The 17,211-nt window shown below is 42.4% G+C and overlaps 1 protein-coding gene across 1 annotated transcript in view; it reads left to right on the forward strand.

Moving 5' to 3' along the window:
* The first annotated feature begins 3,525 nt into the window (after positions 1-3,525).
* Positions 3,526-17,211, forward strand: part of LOC134586741 (guanylate cyclase soluble subunit beta-2-like) — an 88,425-nt gene continuing 74,739 nt past the window's right edge. Inside the window, exons 1-2 of the mRNA XM_063442507.1 lie at positions 3,526-4,333; positions 4,727-4,800. Of these exons, the coding sequence (XP_063298577.1) occupies positions 4,331-4,333; positions 4,727-4,800 (77 nt within the window). The 5' untranslated portion in view covers positions 3,526-4,330. The remainder of the gene's footprint in view (positions 4,334-4,726; positions 4,801-17,211) is intronic.

Consider the following 17,211-nt stretch of genomic DNA (forward strand, 5'->3'; position numbering starts at 1 on the left):
AAGTTTAAAGGGTAATCCAGACGTGGACCCCTTGCTCACGGTGCCTAGAGAGATATTAGCTATGCCTCACTGATGATGCCTAACAAGGCTGAAACGATCGTCTGGGGTTGCTGTATCTCTCGTGCAGAGAGAACTTGCTGGCATTTCGGATCTGGACTACCCGTATGGGTGGGACCAGTCTGATATGCTTCAGATATGTTCTCTCTGTAATGGCACAAGATGAGCTAAAACCAGCTTGAGTTCTGAGCGGGGACCTACCGAAGGGCAGGCTATTTCAGTTGCTGTCCGTTCTCAGAATACTCTTGCGACCCGTTTTTTTTCTCCATAAGTTTAAAGGGTAATCCAGACGTGGACCCCTTGCTCACGGTGCCTAGAGAGATATTAGCTATGCCTCACTGATGATGCCTAACAAGGCTGAAACGATCGTCTGGGGTTGCTGTATCTCTCGTGCAGAGAGAACTTGCTGGCATTTCGGATCTGGACTACCCGTATGGGTGGGACCAGTCTGATATGCTTCAGATATGTTCTCTCTGTAATGGCACAAGATGAGCTAAAACCAGCTTGAGTTCTGAGCGGGGACCTACCGAAGGGCAGGCTATTTCAGTTGCTGTCCGTTCTCAGAATACTCTTGCGACCCGTTTTTTTTCTCCATAAGTTTAAAGGGTAATCCAGACGTGGACCCCTTGCTCACGGTGCCTAGAGAGATATTAGCTATGCCTCACTGATGATGCCTAACAAGGCTGAAACGATCGTCTGGGGTTGCTGTATCTCTCGTGCAGAGAGAACTTGCTGGCATTTCGGATCTGGACTACCCGTATGGGTGGGACCAGTCTGATATGCTTCAGATATGTTCTCTCTGTAATGGCACAAGATGAGCTAAAACCAGCTTGAGTTCTGAGCGGGGACCTACCGAAGGGCAGGCTATTTCAGTTGCTGTCCGTTCTCAGAATACTCTTGCGACCCGTTTTTTTTTCTCCATAAGTTTAAAGGGTAATCCAGACGTGGACCCCTTGCTCACGGTGCCTAGAGAGATATTAGCTATGCCTCACTGATGATGCCTAACAAGGCTGAAACGATCGTCTGGGGTTGCTGTATCTCTCGTGCAGAGAGAACTTGCTGGCATTTCGGATCTGGACTACCCGTATGGGTGGGACCAGTCTGATATGCTTCAGATATGTTCTCTCTGTAATGGCACAAGATGAGCTAAAACCAGCTTGAGTTCTGAGCGGGGACCTACCGAAGGGCAGGCTATTTCAGTTGCTGTCCGTTCTCAGAATACTCTTGCGACCCGTTTTTTTTCTCCATAAGTTTAAAGGGTAATCCAGACGTGGACCCCTTGCTCACGGTGCCTAGAGAGATATTAGCTATGCCTCACTGATGATGCCTAACAAGGCTGAAACGATCGTCTGGGGTTGCTGTATCTCTCGTGCAGAGAGAACTTGCTGGCATTTCGGATCTGGACTACCCGTATGGGTGGGACCAGTCTGATATGCTTCAGATATGTTCTCTCTGTAATGGCACAAGATGAGCTAAAACCAGCTTGAGTTCTGAGCGGGGACCTACCGAAGGGCAGGCTATTTCAGTTGCTGTCCGTTCTCAGAATACTCTTGCGACCCGTTTTTTTTCTCCATAAGTTTAAAGGGTAATCCAGACGTGGACCCCTTGCTCACGGTGCCTAGAGAGATATTAGCTATGCCTCACTGATGATGCCTAACAAGGCTGAAACGATCGTCTGGGGTTGCTGTATCTCTCGTGCAGAGAGAACTTGCTGGCATTTCGGATCTGGACTACCCGTATGGGTGGGACCAGTCTGATATGCTTCAGATATGTTCTCTCTGTAATGGCACAAGATGAGCTAAAACCAGCTTGAGTTCTGAGCGGGGACCTACCGAAGGGCAGGCTATTTCAGTTGCTGTCCGTTCTCAGAATACTCTTGCGACCCGTTTTTTTTCTCCATAAGTTTAAAGGGTAATCCAGACGTGGACCCCTTGCTCACGGTGCCTAGAGAGATATTAGCTATGCCTCACTGATGATGCCTAACAAGGCTGAAACGATCGTCTGGGGTTGCTGTATCTCTCGTGCAGAGAGAACTTGCTGGCATTTCGGATCTGGACTACCCGTATGGGTGGGACCAGTCTGATATGCTTCAGATATGTTCTCTCTGTAATGGCACAAGATGAGCTAAAACCAGCTTGAGTTCTGAGCGGGGACCTACCGAAGGGCAGGCTATTTCAGTTGCTGTCCGTTCTCAGAATACTCTTGCGACCCGTTTTTTTTCTACTAATAAAATGCTTATTGTCATTGGGGGTTTATCTGCTAAGTTGCTATTTTTTATTACTTTATTTTATTTAATGGAATGTTCCTTTATGAAACAGTATAATATTACTTAGGTGAGCATGCTGAATGAACTTAAGTACGAGTCAAATAGATGCAGGACATTCATGGGTACTTTGGAGCATAGTGGGTGGAGAGCAGTTGATATTACAAGGAAGGGAGAAAATGGAATAGGAGGTATAGGAGGGGGAGGGGAGCTGATGTTTGCACTGATGGGCATTGAATACATAATAATGTAGCAAGGGACCTTGGAGAGAGAAAGGGAGGATATTGATATAGCCATAGAAGTGAATCAAGCTGTGTTGACATAGAATTGATGGGGAATGGATCTAGAGTTGGTATTAGGAGCTGGTGGGAAGATAGGGGCAGATTATATTAAGTTAATCTTAATACCAGTAACTGTGGTCTTATAAGGAAAAATAGTGACTGATAGGCTAAACAGAGGTAATAATGACTGGTAAAATAATAAACAGAGTAGTGGATGAAGAGAACAGAAATGAGAGTAATAACTGGCAGTAATGCAGGCTTAACATTATGCTGTATGGAATAGAAGATTCAGTGATTGGTGGGAAGATTATGAGGAGAGCTGTGCAGGATCAGGTGACTGCAAATAAATTCTACTTTCTCTCCCCCAAGCCAGAACTTGCTAGCCCTGATAAGCCCAAAAGCACTGCAGTTGGTAAATAATACCATTAAGACTGGGACAGTGTAAACATACCAGCAGCCTTTCAATTGGAAATTTATATTTAAAGGATTTTTTTTTCATTTCTATATTAATCCCCATTTTTTTAAAATTTCGTTTTCATGCTTTATGCATTATAGATTTTTATTTGCTTATAGAATGTTGCATTTGTTTTGTAAAACACTATTAACTGTAACGCAGATGCATGCATACAGTCAGTCTAACCATGGTACTTGTGACATTGCAGTACACAGAGCTATACAATGACAAGACAGGGTCTCTAATATGTCTGCTGTCTGGAAAAGGGTTTAGAGATGCGTTCAACACCTTCCCTCAATCGATATATAAATGACATGCCGTTTAGAGGAAGGTGCAATCCACATTGAAAAACTACCAGGGATCATGAGAAACCTAATGGCAGGATAGGGAGGTACAAAAAGAATGTGACAAAATCCTAACAGATTGCTCAGTTGTGATATCGGTTTTACTGCTGGCATTAGATCGTGAGCTTTTGTGGCAAGGGCATCGTGTTCCTATGTGCTCTGCAGCACGTTTAGTGCTTCGTGGTAATTCGTCTACCACTGCTCTCTGTAGGAATCTAATATTATTGTCTCCGGGGATTACAATTACCAGTGGAAGGAGAGGCAAGAGAAGAATATATTATCCACGTGTCAAGACATCTCCAGCAGACTGTGACTTGCATAAATGGCTTGGAATTGAGTGAAAGCCATCACGGTGAAGGGGGCTATTTCCATTCCCTCTAATGTGCCTGTTGCAGGCTGCTTTAGTTCAACGTGCAGCATTACAGCTTATAGCAATCATTTCAGCACCATCAGCCCTGGACAGCAACCCAGGGAACAAGGAAAAGGAGCCCATCTGATTACATTGTATCTGCTCCTCACCGATGGAAGAGAAACATTCCACTAAGGAGGAGATCCATTTAGAACCTTGGTTCCATCAGTAACCTGAAGCTCAGTTAATGGATTGCCTTGACACTAATCAGCAGCCATGGGAAGAAGTTTATTCTAGAAAGGGAGACACATAGTCCATATCCTTGTGATACAATCAGTGTGGGTCCTTTTCTACTGCTTTTCACATCAGCAGCTCCCCTGTCCTGGATTGGCCAGATGCTATTATTGCCAATTATATCGCTTTCAGATAACAGTGGGAAATACGTGCATTCAGATCAGCTGGAATGAAAATGGTAGCGGACAAGTCGATGACAGAAAACTGAAGCTAACTTTGGTAGATGGGAGCTTTGATCCCAATTATTGTAAATTCTATGCAAACAAAGCTTTAGGAAAATAACACAAAATGGTAAGCTTTTTTCTGAGGTAACATTTTTAGTATATATACTTAAAATGTTTTATTTTCCACTAACCATGCTTTTTATGGGCCATAGTGTAATATGTATGTGTAAATATATTTATTTTTATTTTTATGTATAGTGTATTCATATCTGTAGATATTTGTAATGTGTGTATATATCTCATATAATAAAAGTGCCATTAGATTGTGTCTGCTCTATCTTTTAAGTAACATTCTGTGCTTTTCCAGTCAGTCAATCAGGGCTTTTTGCAATACTGCTAATGTAGTATTGGGGCTTTTTTTTTTAATTTGAAAAGTTTAATTGTACATTTTGTGCATGTCATTCAGTAGATACGGTTTATTTGTTTCCCTATCCATGTAAACACATTGTTTTTCTTTCAGTATGGGTTTATTAACACCTGTTTGAAGTCACTCGTCATAGAGAAATACGGAGAAGAGACATGGGATTTATTAAGGTAAAAGCATGTATGATATCTTACCTGTAACTGATTTATGTCACCTGCACCCTCGCAATATGCTGCTTAAACTTATTTTACATTTGAAGACACTTGGTATGGGTAACAGGATCTTCTGTCAATAATTCTGAAGTCTGTGTGTTTCTTTATCCATGTACACAATGTTATAATTCAACTAGTTTTAATACACCACTTGACCATATGTAAGTGAGAAGATGAGTATTGAAAATCTCATTTCACAATACTGAGGAGGGAATCTTCCCTTATTGTTATAACAGTCTCCCTTCTCCCAGAAAGTAATTTCAATCACAGTCTGATGTTTGGCCTTTAGACCTGGCTAACAGTGACTTGGTGGTAATTGTGTGCACCTACAGTGACATTTCTGTCCTTCCCCCCTCCGAAGCTGTCTAAGCTTCTTCTTGCATGCTATATAGAATCACTAAGAAGTGTCTGTGGACAGAGGGAGAATAGATATAACATAATATCCCTTCCGCATCCATCAATTGGAGATTCTCACTTGGCCCATGACAGATCTGTCACTACAGGTCCACAAAATCACAGTCAATGAGGAGGGCTTGTTGTATGCAAGGGATGGCCTCTCTGTTTGCTATATCTAAGTGAGAAACAGACTTTTTGTTATCCCATCAGTGGTGCTTTCCCCCAGTTATGCAGGACTTCTGCAATGCTAGCTTGTTGGTTATAATTTATAAACAGTATGTTAGTTCAATGCCTTGTCTTTCACTGTTTCCATGTGGTGCATACCCCGAGGTAGTCCATCAATATACCCCTTAGCAATGTGATACACACAGTGATGCATATTTGTTTTAGGCTAGCTAGGCCTAGCTGGATCAATGCGCCCACCACACAAGGCCCATACAAGATGCATATACAAGATCTCCAGTTCATACATTCTGCTAACAAAACACATTTATTGTTGAAAGTCATTCATACTAATATTTTGTTGTATAGAAATGTACTGTACATTAGATTTGTGCATTTGGTTTCAAACAAATTGCCATTCCTCCCATCTGAATTTTGGGCAATCGCCTGATATTTCAATTTCCAAATGACCATATGGATAAACCAAATGAAACGACCAATGAAAAAGGTATTTCGTTTTTTTCCACGACCCGGAGTTCAGGACATGTCTCCAAAAATAAAGAAAAAAATGGAGATTGATGGTTGAGGGACAGCCACAAAATGTTATACACACATTCGGTGAGAAGTGACCAATAGAAGAAAAGAAAGGAGGAGTATCAAAAAAATAAATTAAAAAAATGAATCTATATTTATATATATAATTTACATAAATTTTTGCTCCTCCTTATTTTACCTTTATTGGTTACTTCTTCTCACTTGATCTTTAAAGCAAATGGCCTGAAAATGTTTATTTTTAATGATATATTCTGCAGTACAATGATAGGTGCATTTTTGGGTAGTTCCGAAATGATCGTATGAACAAAACATGTCTGAGCAAAAACGCCACCTGGACAAAACCTCTATCACCCAGAGCAAATGTTTTCAAATTCATTTATTTGGACATACCAAGTTTTTTTTTTGCTGTGCAGACATACATACATACCAATAGCAAAATAAATAAATTAAAAAAACAAAACAAATTTTGACCATGTGGCCAACCAATCAGACCACTCTGACCGTAAAGTCGCCTCTCTTATGATTCTTGTGTGTGAACATTCTTACCCAAATCTTGTGACTTGGCTGTCAGACTGCTCAACTGACATTTCAATGCATTGAAATTTAGCCATTCCTAAAAGGCTTTTCTCGCCTTGAAAGTGCAGTGTGCGTGGCACCCCTTAAGGATTTTTTTTTTTTAAATGTCTTTTTTTCATTTTTTTTTCATTGCATTTCTTTTGCAGTTCAGTTTGTTGTTATTTTTAATAGTAGTGTTGGGGTAGTATAGTTTTATATCTGGCCTGAAAACAGATGATTTAAAGGGACACTTCATTGCCCAAATACAAAATGAATTTAATTATGCATTTTTTTTATTGGAGTTATATCTAAAAACAGTTTGCAAAAAAACATCAGTTCTCTTCTCTGCTGCCTTTGCAAGATATCCTCTTCCAACCCTGCCAAGACTTTCTGTGGCTGTCCAATCACAGACTTCCCAATGCAGTTCCATGCATACTGGCAGAGGCAGGTGCTCTGAGCTATTGCTGCCTCTTGAGTTCAGTGCAATAAGCTAACTAAACCAGGAAGCAACAGGACCCATTGTCTGCTTGAAAATCCAGGGAGGTGACCAGATTAATTTATAAAAGTGTAAATTTCTATTAAAATCTGCACTATTTCCGAAATTAAAAAAAATAGGATACACTCTTCATACATAAAGCTTTTCAGCAAGCTAAAGTGCTTTAGGGGCTGGAGTGTCCCTTTAAAAAGAAAGAAAACTACTAAAGGAAAGTTGTATTTTTAGATTTATTGTGCCTCCTCAACATTATGAGGGTGAGGGATTAAGTAGATTTTTTTTTATTATGGGGATGTCTAAGGGCTTGAAGGCCCCTTGCCACCAAGGTTTGGGGTGAGAAGGCACTGTTTAGTGGGGAGCTTTAGAATATCTTCTCATATTTTTTATAGAGCTTACGATCGCTAGCCACAGATTTAGGTGTAGAAGGTCGGTGGTCATTGTGCATGACTTATGGGGGGATAGTTAAAAGCTTGAGGATCCCTATCCACTTGGTGGTGGATGAAATAGCCAATTGTTTGGCTTGGGAAGACTGTCTGGTGCCCTCCCCCCTCCAACACCCTGATTAAAGTTTAGAGCCTCTCCTATCCTCATGGGTGAGGATTGCATTTTTTTATTACAGTAAGCAGTCACTGATTCATTTCTGTTTAGAAAACATGCCCCCACCACGGTAGAGAAGGAAGGGGCATAACAGAAGGTTTTATTCCTCCCTTATGCTATTGACTCCCATAGGCCTTTTCTAAAAAAATGTTGTTAACATGTCAATTTGGTAGCTGGATAGTAATAACTGGCAAGCCGCCACTTCAGAATGATGAATGAAACACAACAACTTATCTATTGCAAATTTGGTTTGTTTCATGATCCCTCCATATAGCATAAGTCCACACGGAATGCATTCATGCACAAACAGCATGAAGCACACATGCAGCCATTCATACACACACACACACATAATTAGCCCCACACATACATAGACATATATACCTGTATATACACTGATCAGCCACAACATTAAAAGCATGACAGGTGAAGTAAAAAATATGAATTATATTGTGACAATGGCACACATTAAGGGGTGGGATAGATTTGGCATGGAAATCTAACAGAAATTCATGTGTTGGAAGCAAGAAAAATAGGCAAGTGAATAGATCTGAGTGACTTTGACAACAGCCAAATAGTGATGGCCAGATGACTGAGTCAGAGCATCTCCAAAATGACAAGTCTCGTGGGGTGCTCCCAGTATGCAGTGGTTAGTACCTAGCAAAAATGGTGCAAGGAAGGACAACTGGTGCACTGGTATCATGGTTATTGGCACCCAAGGCTTATTGTCGCACGTGGGGAGCAAAGGCTAGCCTGTCTGGTCTGATCACACAGAGGAGCTACTGTAACTCAAATTACTAAAAAACTTAATGTTGGCATCATAGATGTGTCAGAACACACAGTGCATTGCAGTTTGTTGCAAAAGCACTGAAAGTGCCTTCAAGGGGGACATGAGCATCAGACCTGGACCATGGAGCAATCGAAGAAGGTTGCCTGGTCTGATGAATCACATTTTTATTTACACTGAACAAAATTATACTGAACAAAAAACTTTTGTTTTTGCCCCCCATTGTTCATGAGCTGAACTCAAAGATCCAATATGTTTTCTATATACACAAAATACCTATTTCTCTCAAATACTGTTCACAAATCTGTCTAAGTCTGTGTTAGTGAGCACTTCTCCTTTGCCAAGATAATCCATTCACCTCACAGGTGTGGCATATCAAGATGCTGATTAGACAGCATGATTATTGCAAAGGTGTGCCTTAGGCTGGCCACAATAAAAGGCCACTCTAAATGTGCAGACTTGACAGATTTGTGAACAATATTTGAGAGAAATAGGTCTTTTGTGTACATAGAAAAAGTCTTAGTTCTTTGAGTTCAGCTCATGAAAAATGAGGGCAAAATCAAAAGTGGTGTGTTCATAATTTTGTTGAATGTAGATCACGTGTATGGACGGGTGCATATGCATCCTTGACCTGGGGAAGAGATGGCATCAGAACTATTTGAAGAAGGTAGGCCGGCGGAGGCAGTGTTATTCTCTGGGCAATGTTCTGCTGGGTAAACTTGGATCCTGGCATTCATGTGGATTTTACTTTGATACATACCACCTACCAAGAGATTGTTACAGATTACGTACCCCTTCATGGCAATGGTTTTCTCTGATGGTAGTGGTCTCTTTCAGCAGGATAAAGCACTCTTCCACACTGCAAAAATTGTTCAGGAATAGTTTGAGGAACATGACAAAGATTTCAAAGGTGTTGCCTTGACCTCCAAACACCCCAGATCTCAATACAATTGAGCATCTGTGGGATGTGCTGGGGCCAGTCCATTGGGGCCCCATCTTGCAATATGAAGGATACAGGATTCTGGATACCACAGGACACTTTTGTGATCAGTATATAATGAACAAAACACACACACTACCATACGTACCCAACTTAAAAATAATAATATGTACAAAAACAGTGACCCTGCTATTCCCCCCAGATGCTACCTAGACACAGGCTTGGTCAGCACATGCATAAATACACATCTGGTTACACAGTAACACCCTGGTGACAGCCTGCACTGGAAGAGACACAAAACTCCCATCATCCTCTGGTGCTGTGTATATTTACATGGGTCTTACAATTTACTTTCTCATTACTGGTTAAGGTAATTAATACTGCTAAGATAAAATAAGAAGATGATTAAGGGCTTGGTGTGATGGACTTAATGGGGATTAAATACAATAATAAGGGAAGTGGAATGGTGAAGAAAAAAATTAAAAAGTGGGGAAAGTTCATATGAAAGACTAGAGATAATATGTGTTGCAACAGAATATTGGGCTAATATGATATATGATAGGAGAAGGTGTGAGTTATGTGAGAAATAGCAGAACACGTGTTCTGGAATGGAATGGTAGAATATGAAGCTTGTCACGGAAGGGCAGAGGATGGGAGATGACAGTAAATGGTAAAATACAAGATATGGCAGCTTGTTGAGCTTGTCATTAGTTATGTCGCGAACATGAAATTTTCCGTTCGCAAACGGCGAACGTGAACGTCTGCAAATGTTCGCGTGCGGGCGAACCCGGCGAACCGCCATAGACTTTAAAACCCACAGGGACTCTTTCTGGCCACAATAGTGATGGGCCCCCACCCACCTGAGCGGTGGGTGGGGGCCCTAAACAAGAATAAGGGGGGGACCTAATGTCCTCCCCCCTGGACCCCACCCCTGAGCGGTGGGTGCGGGCCCTAAACACAAATTGGGGGGTCCTAATGTCCTCCCCCTGGTCCCCATCCCTGAGCGGCGGGTGGGGGCCCTAAATACCAATAGGGGGACCTATTGTCCTCCCCCCTGGCCCCCGCCCCTGAACGGTGGGTGGGGGCCCTAAATACCAATAGGGGGGGACCTATTGTCCTCCCCCCGCCCCCACCCCTGAGCGGTGGGTGGGGGCCCTAATTACCAATAGGAGGGGGACCTAATGTTCTCTCCCCCGGCCCCCACACCTGAGCGGCGGGTGGGGGCCCTAAATACCTATAGGGGGGGGACCTATTGTCCTCCCCCCGGCCCCCACCCCTGAGCAGCGGGTGGGGGCCCTAAATACCAATGGGGGGACCTATTGTCCTCCCCCGGCCCCCAACCCTGAGCGGCGGGTGGGGGCCCTAAATAGCAATAGGGGGGACCTATTGTCCTGCCCCCGGCCCCCACCCCTGAGTGGTGGGTGGGGGCCCTAATTACCAATAGGAGGGGGACCTAATGTCTTCTCCCCCGGCCCCCACACCTGAGCGGCGGGTGGGGGCCCTAAATACCTATAGGGGGGGGACCTATTGTCCTCCCCCCGGCCCCCACCCCTGAGCGGCGGGTGGGGGCCCTAAATACCAATGGGGGGACCTATTGTCCTCCCCCGGCCCCCACCCCTGAGCGGCGGGTGGGGGCCCTAAATACCAATAGGGGGGGACCTAATGTCCTCCCCCCGGCCCCCACCCCTGAGCGGCGGGTGGGGGCCCTAAATACCAATAGGGGGGACACCTATTGTCCTCCCCCCGGCCCCCACCCCTGAGCGGCGGGTGGAGGCCCTAAATACCAATAGGGGGGGGGCCTAATGTCCTCCCCCCCGGCCCCTACCCCTGAGCGGCAGGTGGGGGCCCTAAATACCAATAGGGGGGACCTATTGTCCTCCCCCCGGCCACCACCCCTGAGCGGCGGGTGGGGGCCCTAAAAAAATGTCCCCCCAGGTGACTAGGGGACCCCTAAACCCCTAGTCACCCCCCCCCCCCCAAAAAAAAATCATCCCCCTACCTACCCCCCTCACCCTAAAAATAATGAGGGGGGAGTCAATAAAGCTAAAAACCTGTAAATAAATAAAAAATAAACTTACCATTAGATGTCTTCTTTTTTCTAAAATCTTCTTTCTTCAGCCCTCAAAAAGGGCAAATAAAAAGCCAATATAACCGTTGCACTTTGAAAAAAAAAAAAAAAAAAACGAGCGCAAAATAATGTAATCCTTGTTCACCCTTCGAGGGCACGCCGCGTACTGAGCTCCGCAGGGCGGGTCAAGGCTTGCCACGCCCTGCAATTAGGCTTAGAACACTCTATTGGTATTTAGGGCCACCACCCAGTGGTGTATCTTGGTTTTGTGCTGCCCTAGGCAGGACAAAACTCAGACACCCCCCCCCATCCCTTCCCCCCTGCCCCGCCTTCTAAATACACACACATTCACTGACAGATACGCATACACTAGCTAACAGACACACACAGTCGGACACACACAGTCGGACACACACACACACAGTCGGACACACACACACTAACAGACACACACAGTGAGACACACACTAACAAACACACACACAGTCGGACACACACAGTCGGACACACACACACTAACAGGCACACACAGTGAGACACACACTAACAAACACACACAGTCGGACACACACACTAACAAACACACACACAGTCGGACACACACACAGTGAGACACACACACTAACAGACACACACAGTGAGACACACACACTAACAAACACACACAGTCTGACACACACACTAACAAACACACACAGTCGGACACACACTTACAAACACTAACGGACACACACACACACTAACAGACACACACACTAACAGACACACACTGTCGGACACACAGTCAGACACACACACAGTCAGACACACACACAGTCACAGACACACACAGACACACACACACACTAACAGACACACACACACTAACAGACACACACACACTAACAGACACACACAGTCAGAGACACACACACACACACACTCACATTAACACATTTTTTTATTTTATTTTTATTTACTCCCCCCCCTACCTTTGGGGGTGGGGGGGTTCTCCCTTTCCCTGGTGGTCCAGTGGCTGCAGGACGGCACTGGCGGGCAGGCTGGGCGGCCGGCGAGGGAGCTCTTCCCCTGAGCTCTCTGCTCAGCTCCCTCGCGCGCCGCCCGCGGAGTGAGGCTGGGAGGCGGAGCCGGAATATGACGTCATATTCCGGCTCCCAGTCTCACTCTGCGGGCGGCGCGCGAGGGAGCTGAGCAGAGAGCTCAGGGGAAGAGCTCCCTCGCCGGCCGCCCAGCAACCAGCCCAGCATGTCTGTTAGCCGCAAGGCTAACAAGACATTTGCCTTGGGCATTTGGGGGCGGCGTTTTTTGCCGCCCCCTGGAAAATGCCGCCCAAGGCAAATGCCTTGTTTGCCTCGCGGCTAATACGCCCCTGCCACCACCCACCGCTCAGATCCTCCACCCTTTTTTTATTTTGGGGCCCCCACCCGCTCAGGGAGGGGGGAACCTTTTTTTTTTTTTTTTTAACAGTGAGCAGCCACAGGCTGCTCACTGTTTAATAGACATGCCCCTACTCGCGGTATTGCGAGTAGGGGCACAATTTACTAATACTAAGTAATTTTTACTTAGTGTTAGTAAATTTGGCCGAAAGACCACAACAAAAAAATAAAAAATAGGGGGTGGCCCGACCATCGCATATGATCGCCATCTGTGGCGAATGCGAACACGCTATGTTTGCCAGGAACTATTCGCCAGCGAACCGTTCGGGACATCACTACTTGTCATGAAATGAAAAAGGGATAAAAGGGAGGATGGGAGATTTCATAAAGTGACTGGACATTAAAAATATTAATAATATGTAGACACTCTGTTGGATAGAATAAACACATTGAAATCCTAAATATACACTCACACACACACTACACACTCATACACACACTCCCAATTGAGAGCTTTCATCAGGACAACAAACATTCACTAATCACTAATGAACAGACATGGATTATATACCCTTACAGTAAGTAAACATATATATCCATTCGCGTACATGCACATGCTACATATATAGTCACATTCTCACATTACACATTCTTATACATTTAAACACTCATTTACATAAAATACACATATTATTATATAGGTACATATTTAACTTATGGCATAATCATATTCTGGGTGTTTGGTAAAAGATGGTTGGTGGGCAAGGGAGAGCATATTCTTATCTGAGTCTAAGGCAGTAAAACAAAGGTTAAATACGTCAAAAAAGAAATGACAAATGTAACTTAAGCAATATCAATATTGCATGGCTTTATAAACAGACTTGACCACACTATCTTCATGTTGAATAATGTGTTTGTTTTACACTCATCATACGTAGCTCAAAAGCTATTATTATCTATCTGAAGCAATATATTCTAAAAAAAAAAAACCAACAAAAAAACTACATATCTCCAGAAAAAACATTATTATAATACATTTTTTTAATTTATTAAGTGTTCTTGCATAGCAAGACCACTTACTGTTATCTCACATATATATTATTATTATTATTATAGCCAAATTTGCCACCCTAACTCCTCCCACAGTTTTTACACTACATAGACAAAAATATACCAAAACGTGCAGATTGTTCCCAATCGGATTGCTATTACTTTGTGGAACGTTTCGCCTAATGGTTCTCGGAATATCGTCGTTCTTGTGGCGAAATTTGTCCCATAGGAATGAATGGCAAAGCTAGAGTGGGAGCTGGCAAAAGCTGAAAAATCAGGACATGATTTCTAAACTGTCACCACTCCCTCATTTTCAGGCCCACCTACACAAATCTTATATCAAAATGTTCAGCTATCCCTGCTGCCGCAAAAAATGTCCACAGCTAAGCCATAGTCCTGATAGTTTTCACAATATGACCATTTGTTTGCAACTTACGCAGTCCATTGACAATCATTGAAACTCCACTCTGCAAAGCTCACATTTGAAGGGCAATTTCTAAACTGCGACTGTGCCTTCATTGTTAATATCTCAGAGACATACTATAGATCAAAATGTAGGGCTGGGTCTTGTGACTCTCACAATATAAAGCTATTCACTGTAGGATTTATAGTTTTTAAAATACGACCGTTTGAAGATGGCAACCGCCAAAATACTCTGACCTGTGCAAGGCTGCAGCAGCAAGTGATGTCATAGACAAAGCCTTTTCTACACCTGCTAATATTTTTATAAATGTATGGTTTAATGTAACTGTGCAACAACATTGCAATTAAATGTGCTATATAAATGATAACAGTTACTCCGCCCTCTCCAGTTGTAGACTACTGGTGGAGGCAAGAACACTTCACACAATTTCCCCAGAAATTGTAGCTTTTCTAGTTAATTAATTATTATCATTAATTATTATTAGAACAAATTATGATTTGTGAAATAGTTTTTACATGCCCAGCTTTTAAAACCAGGAAAGGCAATATTTGAACAGATATCTTCTTTTAAAGCTTTATTAGATGTTGGTAAATTAAAAAAGAAAAAAAAAAAACACCATAACGAATACTTTAGATTTTATCCAATTGTAGGCACACTCCATATAGATTACACACTTTTGTGTAATTGGTTTCCAATGAAAACATAAAGTCTGCAAGACCCGAAAGGAGGGGCTTATGTAGTTACAGACCTGTGTTCTAGTGAGCCCAATAACTGTATCTATTTTATGTATCCGGTCAAGGTCTGAAAGCCTTATTAGTCTGTCAGTTTCTCCAATCCCCCACAGAATTATCTAAAATGTTATATAAATGCCTATTCTTTTTGAGGATTGTTCCTTATCCAAGCAAGCGGTATTATTTTACTGTTCCCTGATCACAGCTGCTCCAAACGAGGATTACCATACAAAGATGTTTTTGCCAGGTAGGTTGCTGGTTGCCAGGTAACTGCACTGCACTGTAAATTTCATGAGAGAACTGGCCAAGATTAGGGAACATCAACTAATGCTGTTTGATCAGCTAAGGGTCCAATCAGCAGCAAGAGACAGAATTGATAGAACATGGCGGATTATCTCCCCCAACTAGGAGATTGGAAGTCAGATAGAGGAATAACAGGCAAATAGTGCTGTTATCAAACCTCATGTCATACAGAGATTCTGTGTCAAGGATATACGAGTCACTTTTCATACATTTTCTCTGTGCAAAGAAAGAAAGAAAGATATTAAACAGTAAATATTTATTATATTACTATATTACCCTTGAATGGAAGAGGTAAATTATGCAATTTCCTGACATGAGGTGCAATAATATATATTTGTAATATTATGGGTTTTAAAAATAAAACAAACGACTGAACCTGATTATAGAATAAAAGGTCTTTATATTGACTTTGTAGGACTGAAAATTTAAATGTGGACTCATAAACACTGTGAAGTAGGATATTGGATATATTAAGGAAAAAGCACATCATTCTGTGAAAGAAATGTAAAAACCTGAAGTGTTTCCTTCCTGAAGAGAGTCTGGTAAAACCTGCAAATTTAGTAAGGTAAACATGTTCACAAAAGGTGAACCATTGTGTGGAAATCTATTCACAAACTGGACTTTACATAGGAGACGAGGCCATGCGTTTAGACTAGAAGAAAGAATATTTTGTCTAAGGCAAAGGAAATGTTTTTTTACTGTAAGAACAATCAGGATGTGGAATTCTCTGCCTGAAGAAGTGGTTTTATCAGAGTCCATACAGATGTTCAAACAGCTACTAGATGCATACTTGCAAAAACAGAATATTCAAGGATATAATCTTTCAATGTAGGGTAATAACTGCTTGATCCAAGGATTAATCTGACTGCCATTCTGGGGTCAATAAGGAATTTTTTTCCTAGCTTGTTGCAAAATTGGAAGTGCTTCAAACTGTTTTTTTTTACCTTCTTTTGGATCAACAGCAAAAAACAAATGTGAGGAAGGCGGAACTTGATGGACACAAGTCTCTTCAGCTATGTAACTATGTAACTATGTAACTATGTAACTATGTAACTATCTCTACACTACTACATGACATTTCCACTTCTGTGGAGGAAAAAATAATGCCCTGGTTGAATCTTTCTACAAAGTACTTTGTATACTGATATAATTCGGTTTCAGAGTGACAGGACTGGCTACATACAATAAACAATGATGTTTTTATTTGGGTCTTGGAACAAATCTGTTGGAAAAGGCAATTCAATTATAATTAAATTATAATCAGTAGGGTCTTTCTTTCCTAGATTATTAGCTAACATAGTCAGAGGAGCCATAGATATTCATTGTGCTGAAAGTAAGTTGTGTACAATTTGACATGACAAGGAAAGAGTTCTGAAGTTACCGTACTACTAAAAATATAATGTAGCGGAGAGCTGATTTCTCACAGCTTAACTCCACCAGTATATCCAGAGGATGCAGGAACAAATAATAAATCCCAGAGAATATCCAGCACAGTCAGCAATAAAATCCAATAATATCCCATCATCTTTCCCAATCACAGGACGACACACAGTATCAGGAGTAGAACTGAACTTTAATTTCAGCATTCCTGCTTTTATGAGATTCTCCCATGCAAGGGAGGGATTTACATTAATTACACATTGCACCAATCATATAGACGTTACCTCCCACACATCTCCTCCCCTTAGCTTAACTGATAATACAATTATACTGCACATATTTTTCCCCACTTTACAGATGTACCCCAAATATGTATGATATACCTTTAAAAAGGTACCTGGTAGCCCTAATTTGGGTGAGAAACATATCCAAAAATCACCCAGATCAGACCAGGGGTTCGGGAGTTATAGGAAGGTAAAGTTTTGACCGACCGCATGGGTAAAGATGCCGAAAATAGTTCCATGAAATCTGGCCCTGCGGTCGATCTCTGTT

The sequence above is a fragment of the Pelobates fuscus genome, chromosome 2, assembly GCF_036172605.1.
Source record: "Pelobates fuscus isolate aPelFus1 chromosome 2, aPelFus1.pri, whole genome shotgun sequence".
In the NCBI taxonomy this organism is placed as follows: Eukaryota; Metazoa; Chordata; class Amphibia; order Anura; family Pelobatidae; genus Pelobates; species Pelobates fuscus.